At 37.8% G+C, this 19,203-nt stretch overlaps 2 protein-coding genes across 2 annotated transcripts; both read left to right on the plus strand.

Moving 5' to 3' along the window:
* Nucleotides 1-8,501: 8,501 nt before the first annotated feature.
* LOC149172935 (calmodulin-like) lies at nucleotides 8,502-9,122 on the plus strand. The gene has a single exon (XM_089426512.1). It carries the CDS (start codon nucleotides 8,586-8,588, stop codon nucleotides 9,120-9,122), a length of 537 nt encoding a protein of 178 aa, XP_089282638.1. The 5' UTR covers nucleotides 8,502-8,585.
* A 2,541-nt stretch (nucleotides 9,123-11,663) lies between these two features.
* On the plus strand, nucleotides 11,664-12,741 carry LOC149172936 (chaperone protein dnaJ 11, chloroplastic-like). The gene has a single exon (XM_089427841.1). The coding sequence runs from the start codon at nucleotides 12,078-12,080 to the stop codon at nucleotides 12,609-12,611; it is 534 nt and encodes a 177-aa protein (XP_089283967.1). The 5' UTR covers nucleotides 11,664-12,077; the 3' UTR covers nucleotides 12,612-12,741.
* Nucleotides 12,742-19,203: the final 6,462 nt, after the last annotated feature.

Genomic DNA, 19,203 nt, shown 5'->3' on the forward strand with positions numbered 1-19,203 from the left:
AACATTTCAAGAAATAAATACAAGAAAGATAATTAATTTGATTAAATAGTTAATCAAATTAATTGTTTTAAAACATATCGCATATAAGATTTCGTTGTTTCTACAATGCATTCAAGAATATAAACTTCATACTCTTCAATAATGAATAAGTATTCAACAATATATAAGATCATACATAACAAAAACAATAAAGAAAATATGTGACTGACATCAAATATAAACACAACGATAAAATAATGATAATAGTACCCAATAGATTAATGCTTTGCTCATGGAAAGAAAACAGTCTTGGTTCCTCCTTCCTATTAAGATACTTGAAAGATACAATAGTGTGAGTCTCTTAAGTTTCCTTACAACAATTCAGAACCCCTTTCTAAATACATGAAAGGGGTATTTATAAAAATATAAATTACAAAAATAGTGAATACTTAAAATGCTAAGGAGGTTCAAACAACCTTCCTTAATATAAAAGTAAAAGACAAAAAATAGAGTATGTTGGAAACAATAATCCAGAATGAGAAGCTTATTGTGCTTTCATTTGTTGCCTAATTTCATAAATATCCATTATGGGCTTTATTTCTGGAGGATGAGCTGAGTTTAGTTGCATCTGGCTCGCATAAATCACATTAGAGAGAGTTGGCAGCATGTTGACAATAATACTTTTCGAACATCGTAACATAAGCCATTGGTCATGTGGTTTAACCAAGTGTTTCCAATAGTGTTCAAAGTTTAACTTAGATAACTTGTTTATGTTATCTACTTTTTTCTTGGACCAATCCTTCCAATGCTTCATTAGTATCTTAACACCCGGCAATGTATCTATGGGGCATTCTTGAATCAAGTTGGCATTGAAAATGTTTTCGCGAATGGTCTCCATGATATTATCTGCGATGCCCCTTGCACTCAAAAATGGCTTCCCCTGCCTGTTTCATTCTCATGTCCCAATCTCGAAAAGGATTTCCTTCTATGTGTCTTGAATCCTTGTAGGATTAGATGCTCTGTCTTATGTGTTGTCTTGCCAGGCGATATAGTCAGAGATCTTCTCTTTCATGTCATCGGAGCATGTCCTCGGGTCAAACAATTGATTCATCAATGAATCGCTTGTCTTACATAGATCATTGACTATTGTCAGCTTTTGACAAAATGCAACCTGTTGTTGAGCCAGGAGAGTGTTAAGTTCTATCGCTTCCTTCTTGAATTCTTCAAGCTTAGGATTATCTTTGAGTTGATCAATCCTTAGATGAAGTTATTGCAGTTTTTAATCCTTGCTTCTGATGTCTGCTTCATTTCATCAAATCTCTTCTACAGTTGTGTCATCTGTACCTGTCATTCTTCACCAATACTATGCCTCACATTTGATAATGCTTATTCTAGTTGCAGGATCTTATCATCCTTTTCCCTAAGTAGAAGTTGTACTTTTGAGGCTTTGTCAATAGTAGTTGTATCATATGTCAATGCAAATTGAGACAACCTTGTGAGATCATTGCCAGGGTCGATTTAAGAATCCTTCCATAGAACGTCCAAAGGTATATTTCCAGGAATTAAGGCTTGAGATTTCTCTATCCTCTTCCTCTTCTTTTGCCTTGTCATAACAACTTTATGTTTTGGGCTGTAGAATACATCCAAGGGAGGTATTTCTTCAATCTTGAGTACAACTTCAGATGTGGGGTGTGCCGGGATGACTTCCAAGTCATCAGTGCTAACTGCCTTGTCAGAAGATCCAATAGTGAGCGGAATCTTCTTAGTAACCTCAGAAGTTTTGAGAATTTCTATAGGATTTGTGGTCTGAGTTTCTTGCGAGGCTGTATTGACAATCTTATTAAATTGTTCCCATACTTTATCCAAATCGCTAGTAGACAACGATTTATCGGTCTGTTGTGTTGATGATGTACTTTCAGTGTTCCCCTTCTTGATTTGAGGTTCCTTTGGGACTTGAACTGTAACCAGTTCTTTATGTAGAACTGGTTGTGAAATATTTAGTATGTCGAGGGGGATATTCTCCAACCTGTTGTTCCTGTATTCTTTGAATTTTTCCAGATCAACTGGGCTTAGAAAAGCTTTAGCTAGTCTCTCCACTTGCTAATAAGTTGCAATTGCCTTGAAAAGGTCATTGAAGTCATTTGGTTCATGTTGGAATTGCCTCACTTTGACTTGCACAGTGACATTTTGAGCTTTCTTGTCCAAGTCATATTACCTAGGTCGAACAGTGGGAAACTTCATGCATAGAATTTTCTCGATTTCAAGCGTTGCATGCTTGAAATTATCCAGAGTGAAAACTCCACAGTGAATAGGAAAAGGTGGCCAAACAAATTTCTTGGCTTCCTTAAGAGATTTAGTCAGTCCATTGCCCACAGTCTGATATGCTACTTCTCTGGCTAGAAGTTTGTCTGGGACATAGAGAGGGAGGACATGAGGGGAAACTAGGCTTCCATAGATCCTGACATAAGTGAAACATTCTTCCCCAAACCATTTTCCTATGGTCGTAAGGTCATCTAAAGCTTCTCTAGAAAACCTAGGAGGTTTTTCGTCAAAGATGGTCTGGTACAATGGTAACATTACCCCATGGAAGATTTTATAAAAATGGGTCTGATAGTTTCTTTCCCATAGGATATTATGGTATATATGGATGGGGGTAGGGTCTTCTAAAGTCCATTTCCATCCCATGGATGGAAAATCAGAGGTAAAGCACAACGCATCCATAATATAAGCACTCATAAAAAGGGGGGAATTTCCCTGGTAGGCATATTATATTTACTTCTATATGCGAGAATCTGCGTGGCCAAATTGTTTGACAAAATGGTAGCCCAATCCATAATGTAGGCATCTGAGGCGGCTTCTATTAGGGGAACCCATTTAATAGTGAATTTTTGTGTACTAGGTTGTCCAAATAACCTACACATCATAGTTGCGATATGAAAATAAGGACCAGCGAGAGAAGCTAGGGAATACATACCCTTATCATCATGTTTGTGCTTTCTTGGCTCATTCCTCCATTCCTTGATTGGGTCTGACTAAACTAGATGCTCATCTGCGAACTTCTGAATAAATTGGGCGTTGTATATCTTCTGGGGTTCTGGTAGGTGGTACATCTTTCAGAGGTCTTCGGCTCTGAATGATCTAATCTTCATATGTGTCCTCAAGGTTATGAAAGTCTTGTCAGCAATATTCACTTCGTCAATTACCCATTTGACTAAGTCTGTATATGGAATTATCTTTGCCTGAGCAGCTATCCGATGGAGATGAGAGTTGGCGACATCTGCCCAAGTGGTTTTAGATGTTGTTGTAGTATCATCCACTGTAGCCTGTCTAACAACTACCCTGGGTTCTTCTTCCTCGAATAATTTGTATATTGCTTCCCAGGAAGAACTTTTAGCATCTATAGTACACATAGTGTTTGAGAATAATGGAGGCATTTCAGTTACCTCTGTAGTAGTTATAGTCAGTGGTGGTGGAACCACATTCTGCTTATTCTTCTTTTGAGCTCTTGACATTTCGCCAAAGTTTTGCTTTTCGGGACTAGTTTGTGACAGAGGAGATATAATAAGAACAATTAACATTCAAGACTTATGGCAAGAATGGTAAAAAAAGTGTGAAAACATGCATTTAACACAAAAATCTCGAAATACTCAATGAAATCAACCGAATCATTCACAAAACCGAGGTCCATTAATATCGTTATAACTGATACTAAATGAAGAAACGTGGGTTTCACATGTCTTTCAGACAGGTCAGCATCCAGTTGGATTATGTTGCATCACAAGTTCTTTGATACGATCATCGATGGCTTTGTGAAGTGAACATTTGCAATATGCGATTGGTGACATTCATTAAGAGATATGGGGGGAACTTATTGTGTGATTTATCGCAATCGTCATTTCTTGAGGGAAGGCTGCTTTAACCCTTTGTGATGTGATGCAATGAAAATATGGTGATAAGGTTCTACGATACTGGGCAAGGCTTTATCAGGTTTTTGAGTTTACAATAACGTTGGGGGAATGCGATATTTCCCTTTGTGATATGACATGGCTTATCCGCGGGACTTGAAATATTATTCAGATGTGAGGGGGCCTTTTCTTCATTTAAACTCAATTAGGAGTTTTATCGTGGTGGGTTAGGTCGGGTACTCTCGCATCGTACTTTGACTTAGTATGACACTTTTACTCACTTGTGATTAGCGATATGTGAAATTCTCGAGACCTTTTCAACTTTAAGTCCCTTTTAAATATTTATGGACTTAAGACCTAGGGTCAGGATAATTTTATGAGACTCTATTTGTTATCTATTTTATTAAAGACTATATTTAAAATTCAAAAGGTTCCCCTTTATTCAACTAAGTTACTTATTCTAATAATAAATGGGGGGTTGTTGAGTGACACAACACCATGTTAACGACTCAATCATTAGTTTCTTAAACCCTCGATTGAGTTATTTGAAATTTTATCTCAAGCGCTCAATCGAGCATTTTAAGTGCTCGATCAAGCTATTGAGGGCCTAAAAAACAGAGTTTTAGCTCCCCCTCTGCAAATTTCTCTGCAACACCATTTTGTACCTTGACGGATTTAGGGCATAATTTGTCCCTAAGTGATAGAGTTGATCATGTTGGATTCGTGAAAGAATCCTCTATCTAATGGCATATGAGTTTGACACTTTCGAATTCATATAATATTTCTCATCTATTTTCTTTTAAACATGATGCTTGAAATTTTTTTGGACAATTTCAAAGAGTTGAATAAAAAATCAATAACATAAATATACACAACAAAAAAATTTCAAAAAATACCACTATCTTTGTTTACGAGCCCTCTTCAAAAGGGTACTCATAGTTTTTCAATTTATTTAAAGAGTTAAAAAAATATATGTGAACACATGTCTGCAAAATGCAATTGAAATATTACTTGACCAATTTCGAAAAATAATAAAAAAAATAATAATTTTGCATAAAAAAATAATTTTTTAAATATGAAAAACTTAGTTCTCTCTGTGTAGATCATGCTCAAATATACATTTTTTAAATTACACATTTTATACTAAGTTATGCTAAACAAACACACACATACTTCTTAAGATGTGCAAAAATTTACAAAGACAAGCATTTTATTTAATGGAAAATTGGTATATTATATGATACTAGTTTTTTTGCAAAAAATATCATTAGGAAAACAACATAATTCTCCACAAATTGTCTTTTGCTTCTAATCAAAATTCACAATGCTTATGTAAATATTGAGGGCTTCAATTTCATCCCCGCATTTGGCCAAAAGTGTAACCCATCTTCATGCATTCACACTATACATTTTTGTGTTCTGATTTATTAAATGATCTTAACTAGCCTAAAATAAAAATTGTAAAAGAAATATTGATTCACCTCCTTTTCAATGTTTCCAACAATATATACCAATTATGATTTGGAAAAAATTGTGAAATATACAAGCGCATATCAAAAAGTTCTCATATCTACTATAAAGAAAATACAACACAACAGGATTCTTGTAAGCTTTTCCTCTCCTCTTCTTCTTGTAAGCTTTTCCTCTCCTCTCCATAGTTGAGCATTATTCACTGTATCAATCTTACATAAGCAATACCCACTTTGATTTTCAGAAGATTGAAAATTATATATGAGTAATGGCTGCTTTTCTTATATTTTCCTTAATTGTTTTCTCATTTAGTGAATCACCAAGTTGTAATGTTGAGAATTACCAAGTTCTAGCCATATGGTCGATCAAACACTGCCTATGGTATGGAGTGCATGGAGCAGAAATGTTATATTTCAACATTTTTTTCAAGGTGAGAGCAATATAAGTCTCTGTATGTGCATAGTGGTAATTTCTAAAACCGTTCATACTTAATTTGTATGATGTTCTAGGGACAAGCTCCATGGTGACGCTAAAGGATATAGAGAGGGATTAGAGAAAGATGTGTGGAAGTTTCATTTGTTTCCCCTGAGGAAAAAATGAGCACCAAGTTGTTTTTGAGGATGCACAATGATTATGTCACTCTTTCGAATCGACATGACCGTGACCATTTTCAATATGACTACAAGCATTCAGGTTAAGTGCGGGGTTTCACTGGCCAGGCATGTAGTGAAGAGACAAATGGATGAGCTCCCACATATAAATAGTGTGGTCGTGTGGTGGTCGTGTGGTGCCTAGTTAGAAAACATATCAAAACTGGTAATATTACTCTGTAATATTTATTTTGAAGGATATTTATTTTGAAGGCAATTCTATACAAAATTATAAAAAACTGAAGCATAGGTAACATGAGTGATATTTTCCCAATCCCAACCACGATTATAATGACAAGAATTCAATGTGCGGTTCCTTGAAAAATGATGTCCACGTAAAAGATATTTTTTTTCCTGAAGTAAAATCGACCATGTCACATTACATCACTCAATTCTGCAGAGTCTGTGACACATCACTTTTCCATTAAGGTTGGGCCATTGGGACCTACTACTCTGTGGCTTCACCTCAACCAAATCTACTTGAATGCAGCTTTTCTTAAAACTGCATGATCTTGTAATTTTTTTATGTCCTCTTTTTCTGTATGTCTTAGTTGGCTTTGTTGCTCATTGAATTTTTTTTTGTGTGTTCGATGATCATAATACCTTATGCTAGGGAATTTGCTCCATCAAATAAGAAAATTCAGAGATATCCCTAATCAATTGCGATGATTCAAAGAAACACAATTTTTCTCTTTGGTAAGAGGGTATTGAGTTTCTTTTTGGTAAGAGGGTATGGAGAATCCCTAATGGGAAAATAACTTTTTAATACCACTTTTATGTTTATTATAGATTTTGGAATATTTATAAAGAATAGATAAATATTATTGAAATCAATTGTTGATTTTAATTATATATATTAAAATTTCAAAATTTTTAATCTAGTTATAAAAAAATTAATCTCTTATTAATTTAAACATAAAATATTTTACAAAATAAACAATAATCAAAATGATTTGCAAAAAGTAAGTATACTTATTTAATAAGAAATGCCATATCTACTTTGTTTTTGCTTTTTATTAAACTAACCCTAACTAAAAATAAAGTGATTTTCTGGAAATTAAAAATTTGTTGAAAATGTTAATAAATATTGCATTTTCTTTCTATTATTTTTATTATGAATGATGGGTTTATTGCTTCCAAAATTGTCATGGACAAACATCATTTTTAGGTATTGAATATAGATTAATCAAATTTGAATTGAGTATTGTGGAAACCAGTTAATTATAATGAAAATGTGAAATATACTATTAAAAATGAGTATTTTAGCAAATTTGTAATATTTATTTGATCAATATTGTTAAAGCATCGAAAGATTAAATAAAAGTTTGAATGAAAAATTGTCTTCATTAAGCTATTAAAATTTCTTTTGTGAATGTTTAGCAAAATATAGCTTTATGTTTGGATTAGTATGATTAGAATTAAGCATATTGGTTGTGTTTTCAGCTATAGTTGGAAATAATTAATTCCTACTTGTCTATGGTTGTAATTTTCTATTTGAGGAGTTTGTTCCTACATAATAGGAATAAGCTAGAATATAGTTTCTCCTAGTTTAGTGTGTGGTTGAGAGAATCTCTCAACCACACTACTGTACGTCTAAGATAGCATTCCTATCTTAAGACTATTGATTGTATAAATATGTGTGTAATTTCCTCATTCAACAATTAATAAAATATATTATTGAGTGTCTGCAATTTTATCTTGGTATCAGAGCCTGTGAGGGCCTGGCCCCTCCTGGGCTGAGGGAAAATAATGGAGTGTATAATTTCATTATTTGTTTGTCCATCGAAAGTTGTGTGGGTAATGAGCGATCTGCCAGAGTGGTGCTGATCTTGGATGGCAAGCTGGGCTTGGCGAGTCACTGCATTTCCAGTACAGTGAACGAACGGTGGGCAGTGAAAGCAGGTAGCTCGGTAGCATGCGACAGAAAAGGGATGTTCGGAGTATTTGTTTGCAAGTGCGTGCATTGACAACGGAATATGGGTAAAGTGCTCCTGACGTGTCATGTGCTTGTTACTCTTTCTTTCTCAATGGCGGTGGGCCGCAGATGTGTCAATGGTGACGGCGATACGGGAGGCAGTGGAGTGCTAGGCCTTCTCGTGACAGTGACGACGATCGAGGAGAAGAAAGGGGGGCCTCGCATGCCAAGAAAATCTGCGTGGGCGAGAGGACTATTTATCATTCCGGTGCTTTGGATTGTAAGATCCTTCTTGCATTCGTTCGCCTGAATCTTTTCGTAGGGCCCGAGTTCGAATTCCATGGCAGCGACTCTGCATATGGCTGGCTATGATTTGCTGTCAGCGGAGGTGTGGGAGTGCTGGTATCCGTGGTGCCTGTGCGTGTGATAGGCCACCATGCCATCATTATGACGGCAACCCCAAACCACGCAAAGGTAGAAGATCCAATTTGGTGGAGCGATCGTGGTGTGGTCGAGCGTTCTGAGGAAGAGGGAGATCTGTAATTTTATCTTGGTATCCTAGAATCGGCAGGAGTTCTTTCACTCTACAGGATTCGAAACCGGGTTGATCTCAGCCATAGGAATAGAAGTTACTTTAGTCATCTGGGAAGAGTTAGATCGAATACTATGGCGGTGAAATTAACCGAAGAGCAGATTTCTGAGTTCAAGGAGGCCTTCAGCCTCTTTGACAAGGATGGCGATGGTTGCATTACGACTAACGAATTGGGGACCATGATGCGTTCCCTGGGACCGAATCCCACAGAAGCCGAGGTCCGAGAAATGATCAATGAAGTCGATGCCGATGGGAGTGGAACCATTGACTTCCCGGAATTTCTGAACCTCATGGCCCGAAAAATGAAGTACACAGTTTCAGAAGAGGAATTGAAGGAGGCTTTTAAAGTTTTTGATAAGGACCAGGATGGCCTCATCTCTGCTTCTGAGCTTCGACATGTCATGACAAGTTTTGGGGAGAAGCTCACAGATGAGGAGGTTGATGAAATGATCAACGAGGCTAACACCGATGGTGATGGAGTTGGAGACCATGGCAGGATTGTTGCGGAGCAAAAATGCAGAGGCGCGGATCGGGAGCGCCGAGGTCATCGAAAGGCTGACGATGGACGAACGGGTCGTGTGGCAAATTTTCTCGGTCAACGGACTAATTGAAGGCCGATCGATGGCAGAACGTTGAGAATGATTAACTCTAGTGGAAAAATTAATGCCAAGAAGCTGGATCTGGAGACTTGGCGGCCAATAACCATCCAAACGATTGGCGGTGCTGCTAATTGGCAGCGCAGCGTGGAGAAGATCGGTGTTGGTAGAGGATTGGCGGTGCTGCTAATTGGCAGTGCAGCGTGGAGAAGATCGGTGTTGGCAGAGGATTGGCGGTGCTGCTGCCGTGTTTCTGGAGTGGCAGCCCAGCGTGGAGAAGATTGTTGGGTCTAGAACACTGCAGGATTGGAGGAGATCGGGCTGGTGGTGTGTGCCGAGCAGGCGGCCAATTGCAGATCACTGGTTATGATTCATGACATTTCTAGACTCTAATAGTCACTGTTATGTTTGGGAAATAATCATCTTTGGGCAAAGAAAGAGAAATTTGATATTTTGTCAATTTGAAAGTTTTTTTTTTTTTTTTTATGTCTTGGAATCATGGATAATACTATTGAGCCTTATTGAGCCTAGCTAACTCAGTGTAGGCAAAGTTGTTTCGTTAGAATTCATGACTCTAACAAATTACAGGATAAGCATGGAGTTCCAAGAATTTATTTGACAAAGATGCCCAAGATGTGAACTATGAAAAGATGAGGTAAAGGAGTAGCGACAACGTTTATGGTGGACAGAAAAATAGATGTTTGTCTGAGTTAGTGTGGTTTGTGGAATAGACTCCCTAGCATGTTATTGTAATAGTCATTGTATGTACCAAGAAACTCCAAAATGTGGAATCAGATGTAAGTTTTTAAAGGCATTTGAAAGTTCGTGGTGATCTTAAAACCACTTTGTAATGGTTTATGGTTAGCCTGAAACCATCTTTTATCACTTGAAAGTGAGGGTTGGTGGTGAGCCAGAAACCATCTATATGGTCTTTGTGACTGAAGTGCCTTTGTGGCCAGCTTGCCTTTGTGGCTGAATCGCCTATGTGGCTTGAGGTGCCTTTGTGGCTGGAATCGTGGATGTCAATGCGTTGTTTGACAAGTTGAGCGAATCTTTTGCCTTTGTGGCTGTGTGTACACGAGAGCTTTGTGCTCAATTGAGCAGGTGGACTGCAGAACACTTGGCTTGAACTCAGATGATTTTTTCTGAGTAGAAGGGGATTGGCACATTTTTCGCACTGACAACAGTGCCAGGAAGGCCAACTGGCGCGTCTGTTAGGCCATTAATCGTGCCAATGGGCGTAGGTTTTTCGTTCAGGATCGCGCCAATCCAATTCGCCTGATGGTGGTGGATTTGACTATCATGACAAGTAGTCATTAAGGGGGGGAGTTGGAAATAATTAATTCCTACTTGTCTATGGTCGTAATTTTCTATTTGAGGAGTTTGTTCCTACATAATAGGAATAAGCTAGGATATAGTTTCTCCTAGTTTAGTGTGTGGTTGAGAGAATCTCTCAACCACACTACTGTACGTCTAAGATAGCATTCCTATCTTAAGACTATTGATTGTATAAATATGTGTGTAATTTCCTCATTCAACAATTAATAAAATATATTATTGAGTGTCTGCAATTTTATCTGTTATTGCTCAGTAAGAAGCAATAAGGTGGCATATCCTTTAGTGAATTTGAGATTTTTTTATGATATTGCGAATTAATAATTTTATTAAGTAAACTCCAACTAACAATTGAGTTGGTGTGACATGGTTTAAAAGTCCAAAATGGAAAACTGGGTTGATTTCATAGTCGTTTGATATGAGATTGATTTCTACTACGATTGATTTTGGCTCCTACTACTCTAATCTTTAGATGCATAGTATACTTTTTCCACAAATATAAAAATATTTAATATTTAAATCTCAAATCTCTTAATACATAACACTTCATTATCACAACTATCATCAATTTCCCAAAAATCTCCTAAAAACTAAGTTATACATATTTTAATAATACAACTTTCTATCATAAAAACGGCAAATTTTGAAATATTCCCTTATATACATGCTCTTTAAAATGCATAATTAACCCACCATCCAATCCAAAGAAATAGATTTGCATATGATGTCATTCTCTTTTAACAGTACACACAATAAAAGAGTAAACCAAGCAGCATCACGTTCAAAAGGAACTCACGGGCTTCCAGCATAACCGTAGCAAAGACTGTTTTAGTTGAAACGTCACACTCAAATTCTTGTTTACTCTACGTCTCCACCTGATGTATTTTATCCTCTATCTAGCCATGTCAGCACAGTTTGCAAAGAGCTTATCCTCTCAATAATTTCTCACAGACACGGAAACGTGCGTTAGGTTTTACCTTCAACGAGTCCACGCCAACAAAGTGCAAAGAGCTTATCCTCTCAATAATTTTTCACAGACACGGAAAAGAGCGTTGGAAATTGCAGCTATGGAATGTTCTTCTAGAACCACAGCCCAAGCAACCTGGAAAATGCTTTCCTAATACCACGTTGGCAATTTGTCTCACTACAATTCGATGGGGTTTACAGCACAAGCAACCTGGAAGATGCTTTCCTAATACCACGTTGGCAACTTGTCTCACAACAATTCGATGGGCAAACCCCTCAAAAGGTTTTACGTTTTTTCATGGGTACAGTCGACCCCACGATGTAACATAACTCAACTACGCAGAGGCTATGCCACATCATACGCGGCGGTCAGATGTACGGCAACAGTGTGAATGCAACGCGCTACCTGAAAACATTTCCTCTTTTTATTTTACTGTTTCTTCCCCGGCTTCTTGTGTATACAAGTAAAACCTTCCCCTTGCTACAAGACTTACGTATTTCTCCTTCTCCTCCTCTTATTGCTTTTTGTTTGTGAATCCCCTCTGTTTACTCATAGTTTTGATGATCGGTCGTCCATTCTTCTCTTATCCATAGTTTCCGCGAGCGATTATTCAGTAGATCAGTATCAGTCCCTTTGGTTTTTAGAAGAAGAAAAATTAGATACCAGCAATGGCATTTTCCCTTCTATTTTCCTCTAATGTTTTCTCCTCCACTGAATCACCGCGCGCTGGTCATAGGGGCCGCCAAACACTGCCTGTGGGATCGAGCACCATTAGCAGAAATGTTAGATTTCGGCGGTGTTTCCAGGTGAGAGGAATGCAGGCCTCTGCGGGCGCAGAAGCAGTTATTTCAGAACCTGGTCACATAGAGTCAAAAGATTTGTATCAGGTACTGGAGATAAGCCCCACGGCGACTGCAAAGGATATAAAGAGGGCTTACAGAAAGCTGGCACGGGAGTATCATCCGGATCAGGCGATTTCTCCTGAGGTAAAAAGTGAGCGCACACAGTTGTTTTTAAGGATTCACAATGCGTATGCGACTCTTTCGGATCCACGTGACCGCGCTGAATATGACCGACAGCTTTTGGCCCAAAAGAGGGCTTTGGCTGGAAAAACGTGGATTAAAGCGACCAATAGACGAGCTCCCACGTATGGATATTGTGGTCACGTGGGGCGGAGTTGGGAAACAGATCAGTGCTGGTGATCTTCCTCTCTAATAATATGAGTTTTAAAGGCGATTTTGTGGGAAATGAAGAAACTGCATTTCACCGTGTAAATATGTATAATTTTTTAATACAGATTTTTTTGCCCAGAGGTATATTATAGGGTCTGTTGGCATAATCTTTTTTGGTTCAACTTTGATTTGACATTTTTTTTAATATAAAAATTAAATACTTTTAAATAAATAACAATATTTAATATAATGAAAAATAAAAGCAAATAAAAAATGGCATTAGTTTTAATTATAAACATAATACAATTTTTATAATTTCTGTGAATGTGCTCCTCCTTTGGGCATAATTTTTTTTAGTTCTCAACTTTGACTTGACATTTTTTATACTTTTAAATAAATATATTAATATAATGAAAAATAAAAACAAAGCAAAAATGACATTAGTTTTAATTATAAATATAATACATTTTCTATAATTTCCGTGAATGTGCTCTTTCCACTGGTATAGCCGTGAATGTGCTCTTTCCACTCGTATAGGATAGGGCAATGTGACGAAGATTTAGTAAAAATATTTCTCTTATTTAACTATAAATAAATTATTTTGTAAATATTTTAATATAAGACTTGAATATCTATTTTGAGACATAATCCACCATGCCACACTTCGTAGGATGGATGGACAGGATCAGTTTTTTCTGGGGAAATTTGGATGTATGTTCAATTCATCATATCAGCAGGGCTCAAAATCAGGGGTCTTGGTTTTTGTATGTATCTTCTGAAAGGAAAATTTTCACTATCCAGGAATTTTCTCTTCCTTATTTCTAATTTTATGAAAGCAGTCTCACAGGTATACATGGGTTTTCTCCTTCGCCTTATGTTTGTTTTAAAAAATGTTGCTTCTTGTTTCTCTTCTGACGAACTTTTTCTCCTATGGCAACTTTATGATCTAAGAAAATCTTAAAGCTGGATGTTAGTCTATGATCTATTGGTTTTCCTGGCAACACTATGATTTAAGAAAATCTTGTAGCTGGTTCTGTCGGTTTCCCTGGCAGAGCCTTGCCATTTTTTTGGGATATGTTCCATGTTTTTTTTCTTAAAATGATCCAGCTATATGGGTCATATTCATATTTTCAAGCGAATGTACAAATATGTCTCTTTATATATCTTATATAATACAATCATGCTTTTTCATCCTGAAAAAAAGACTTGAATATCTATGTCATTTAATTTATTTCAGTATTTTATATATGAAAAAAATTGATTATAATAATATATTTCAATGCTCAAAGAAAATTATAAGTAAAAAAATTCCTTACTTTCTAGTAAAAATAATCAGAGGAAGATGTGTAATTTATTTAATTCTTAATATTAAATTAAGATATGGCATTTAAAAGATATTAATAACAATAAAAAATTTATAGTGTAGATATTGATAAAATATTTTAATGTTAACTATGTCTATATTATATATTGTTAAAAAAATATATACATCTTATAAAAATAATTGAAAAAAAATAATAAAACATTTTAAGTATTTATTATTATTTTACATTACTCTTTTTAAAGTATAATTTTTGGTCATTTTTGTCTAGATGTGTTAAGAGTTGTAAGTTCATGTTGTATAGTGTATCCAATCCAAATGGCTATAAATATTTTCAATGTGTTGAATTCATTTATACATTCGAAATGCAATTTAAACAATGTAAAATTACACATAGTGTGTATGAAACCAATTGTATCCATCATAACCACAAATATATTAAGCACTTGGATCAAATAGAGAGAGATATATATATATATATATATATATATATTAAATTTTAGATTAAAAAATAGTTTTAAAAAATTTACACTTCAAAAAATTTAATCCCTCTAATATATTAAAAATCAAAATTATTATTGAACAACATAATAATAATACAATTTACCATTATAAAGTATTTCACAATTTATTGTAATTAGCGTTTATAGACTAATTTATATAATTTGTTATTGAACAACATAATTTCAAAATTATTATTAAATAACATAATAACAATACAATTTACCATTATAAAGTATTTCACAATTTATTATAATTAGTGTTGATAGACTAATTTATACAATTTGTTATTGAACCACATAATTTAAAAATCAAATTTGTTATTGAACAACATAATAACAACGCAATTTACCATTATAAAGTATTTCCAATTCATTCTAATTGGTCAAACCTTTACAAGACCAGCCTTGCAAATCCCAACGACCTCCCATGGCGGATGAAAAGAAAGATATGGGGGTAGGAGATCCTATCAAAATGTTGCTCGATGAAGCCCTTGAGCAACAAAGGAACGCGATGATGGACAACTTTGCCCAGAGCCTTCAGCGGCTACCCAGGGGCGACGCATCTACTTCCAGCAACTATTCTGGAAGCGACACACCCTTTAAGGTACAAGTTAACTTTGACATTCCCATATTTGAGGGTCAGATAGATGCAGCAGACGTTGTAGATAAATGGTTAAATATGCTAGAAGGATATTTTCCCGTTCATGATTTTTCCATCCAGGAAAAGATCACCTTTGCACTTCTCAAAGCATTCCCTCACGTCAAGGACTGGCAGGAAACCTACTGTGAACAGAAGGATGAAGTATGAACTCAATGTTTTCAGGCGCACCTACTTGGAACTCGTTCCAGGATGCCATCAAGGAGCAGTACTACCCTGTCAGGAGCTATGAGGATAAATACATAAAGTGGACAATGTTGTGAGAAGGAATGGACCAAGATGTGCCAGAGTTTACCAATGTTTTTCATACCCTTCGCACGAAGTTGGGTATCAAGGACTCTAAGAAGCATTTGGTTCTCAAGATCCTCGACTGCCTGCACATGTACATCTAGGATGAGATGGAATTCCTGGACATCTCCTTGCTCGACATGGCATACCAATATGCAGTCAAGATCGAGCAAAATTTTAAATAGAAGAAGCGAGACTTTGGATTTGCGAATCCGAAGTAAGGGAAAGGTGCCCCCGAACCATAGAAAAAAGGACAAAGCTAAGGCGGGGCGGCCCAAGACAACTCACCAAAGCCACAAGCAAAGAGAAACATCGTGAAGTCGACGAAGGACATGAGAAAGTGGTGTGAGTTCCATAAGAGCTCCACTCACAACACAAGTGAGTGTTGGGCCAAGCAGTCACTGGTGGCCGAGCTAAAGGCTTCGGAATGAGAGGCATGTTACCATTCTGAGTCAGAACCCGACAAGGGGAATGACAAAGGGAAGTAAATTATCGATGCGGAGCCCAACACCACCATTTCCACCAGAAAGATCTAGAAGGAGGAACCCGAAGATCTAGAGGAGGAGAAACGCCTCTTCCAATCCCAGATGTGGGTAAAGGGTTCCCCGCTACAGTTTATTATCGACAACGGGAGCCAAAAGAACCTCATTTCAGTAGAGGTCGTGAAGTGGGTGGGCTTGCCAACCACAACACACCCACAACTGTACACCATTGGGTGGCTTCACCATGGACGGCATTTGCGCATGAGCCAACAATGTCACCTTCCATACAACATCAAGCCCTTCACGGATGAGGTATTATGCGACGTTGCTCCGCTTGATGTTTGTGATGTATTATTAGGCCAACCATACTTATGGAAGCGACATGTTGTGTATGAGTCAAGGCCTCGCACTGTTATTGTTACATTGGGAAATAAGTTGTACAAGATACCAGAGGTAGCACCACCTACCACCATCTCTATGGTTATTTCAAAACAATGCAGTAAGCTCATTTAAAAAACCGGGAATTCTTTTTCCTGATGATACGCCCTCAAGGAATGAAGAAGATTGTGGCCATGACCTCCAGACAGGGACCCTCCATATGACAACAACAGATGGACAAGGTCGTGGAGGAGTATGAGGACATCTTCACCTCCCCCGCAAGGGTGCCTCTGCATTGTCAGGTCAATCATTCCATCGATCTGACCCCAGGTGCGTCATTAACCAATGAACCAATATATCAGCGCTCTGTTATGGAGAATGATGAAATCAAGAGGCAAATCCAGGAGCTACTGTAGAAGGGTCACATTCGGCCGAATTCATCACCTTATGGGAGCCCAATCGTGTTGGTACAAAAGAAGTATGGGACTTGGAGACTGTGTATTAACTATCAAGCACTAAACAAGATCACTGTCCGAAATAGGAACCCGATCCTGCAGATTGATGACCTTTTGGACCAAATCTAGGGGGCAATATATTTCAGCAAGATTGACTTGAAGTTCGAATATCACCAAGTACCAATCGAACCCTCCGATGTGTGGAACGCTACCTTCAAAGCCAAGGAGGGCCTTTTTGAATGGTTGGTTATGCCTTTGGTTTGACGAAAGATCCTGTAAACTTCATGAGGCTTATGGATGACATCTTGCGGCCCTTCACCAACTCATTTGTAGTGGTATACTTGGATGACATCCTAATCTTCAGCCAAAGTTGGGAAGAGAACCTCCACCACATCCGACAGGTTCTCCAAACACTGTGGAAACATAAGATGTGTGCCAATTTGGAGAAATGAACTTTTGGCATGACCCAGGTTCAGTGTCTGGGATACATTAATGATGAACAGGGGGTGCATGTGGATCCAGCCAAGATCCAAGTCATTCGAGATTGGCCAGCCCCAACCACTCTGACGGAGCTCTCCAAATTTTTGGGTCTTGCCAATTTTTACCACAGGTTTTTGTTGGGGTTCTCTCATATCACTTGACCCTTGAGTAAAGTCACTAAAGGAGGAGCGAAAGAAAAATTCTTTCGGTCTGAATCTCAACAGAAGGAATTCACAGAATTGAAACAACACCTCTGCTCTGCACTAGTGCTCACATTACCAGACTTACAAAAACCATTTGAGATCGAGACGGATGCCTCTGACTATGCTATTGGGGCAGTCCTTACTCAACAAGGGCATCTAGTGGCATATCACTATGAGACACTTTCAAACACAATTCAAAAGTATCCCATTTATGACAAAGAGATGTATTCCATTGTGCAGGCTTGCCGACAATGGAAGCATTACATTTTTGGGAAGGAAACAATCATCCACACAGACCACTGACCCCTACAGTTCATACAAGCCCAAGGGAAGTTTTAAAATGATTTCCATTAGAAGTGGTCCACATACCTGCAACAATTCCATCTGAATATCAAGTACAAGAAGGGAAGAACAAATAATGTTGCAGACTACCTCAGCCGACCACCGATCATGGTGTTAACCACTGTGCTCAACTCTTCTGGGCACGAGACTTCTGATTGGCCACTTCTCTACAAAATCAACCTAGAATTTGGCCACACATACCATACTCTCTTGGAGGGTTAGCAATTTCCAAATTTTCATCTCCAGGATGCTTTGTTATGCCACTTGGGACACCTTTGTGTTCCTTCAAGAGAGTGTGTGAAGATGATTTGGGGAGTACACTACAGTGGAGTTTTTGGGCATTTTGGGGTCGAGAAAATGGTGGCAATATTACAGAAGTATTTCTATTGGCCAAATCTTCGACAGGATGTCAGGAAGTACATTAGATCCTGCACTGTCTGCGCCATTTCAAAGCCGACCATCAAGAAGCAAGGTCTTTATACTCTGCTGCCTACCCCTAGTCGACCTTGGGAATCCATCTCCATGGATTACATGTCAGGCCTTCCTTCTACTAAGCATGGCAATGACTCTGTTTTTGTGGTCGTTGACAAATTCTCGAAGATGCCCATTATGGCGGCCTACAAGAAGAGTATCACAACAGAAGCCACTGCTAAACTCTTCTTTGAATGACGGCGGGTACACTTTGGGATGCCATAGTCTATCATCTCAGATTGGGACAACAATTTCGTCAATACATTTTGGTCTAGTCTCTGGTCGATGCTGGACACCAAGATCACTAAGTCCACAACTTTCCATCCTCAAACTGATGGCCAGACAGAGGTCATCAATAGGATGATCATACACATTCTGTGCATGTACAACTCAAAACATCCACACACATGGGATGAGAGCCTCCCCTATGTCCAACACATTTACAACCGGGCTCTCCACAACTCGACTGGTCACAACCCTTTTCAGGTGGGCTTGGGATTCCAACCACTATGTCCCATTGATGAGGCCATAACATTTGCAGCAACTCAAGCAGATTCAACTCATGTCTAGTCCGATACCAACAAGGAAAATAGCTTCATTGAAAACATTCAAACAATCCACCAACAGGTCCATGACATATTGGACAATGCCAATGCTATGTACAAGCAGTGACATGATCAACATCGGGTGCCACATAAGTTCCTGGTGGGCAACAAAGTTTGGCTACATCTGTAGAAGAAGCGCCTCACTGAGCCGCACCACAAGATTCACCCACTTCAATATAGGCCATACACCATATCCAAGGCTATGGGAGATAATGCTTTTGAGCTCAGCGTTACCCCATTCCTTGGCCTGCACCCAGTGTTCAATGTAGATCACCTTCGACCATACTTTCCACCATTACTAGACACATTCAACATTGCAAAACAGCCACACCAAGAAAGTTAAATCTAGATTGCATGGAACAAGCTACAATTGATTCGATCATGGACACATAGATCAAGAACACTCACCAACAAAAGATCCAACTGTATTGAGTTG

Source organism: Pinus tabuliformis, chromosome 4_2 (genome assembly GCF_031772625.1).
Source record: "Pinus tabuliformis cultivar Carrire ecotype Pingquan chromosome 4_2, CPIR1, whole genome shotgun sequence".
In the NCBI taxonomy this organism is placed as follows: Eukaryota; Viridiplantae; Streptophyta; class Pinopsida; order Pinales; family Pinaceae; genus Pinus; species Pinus tabuliformis.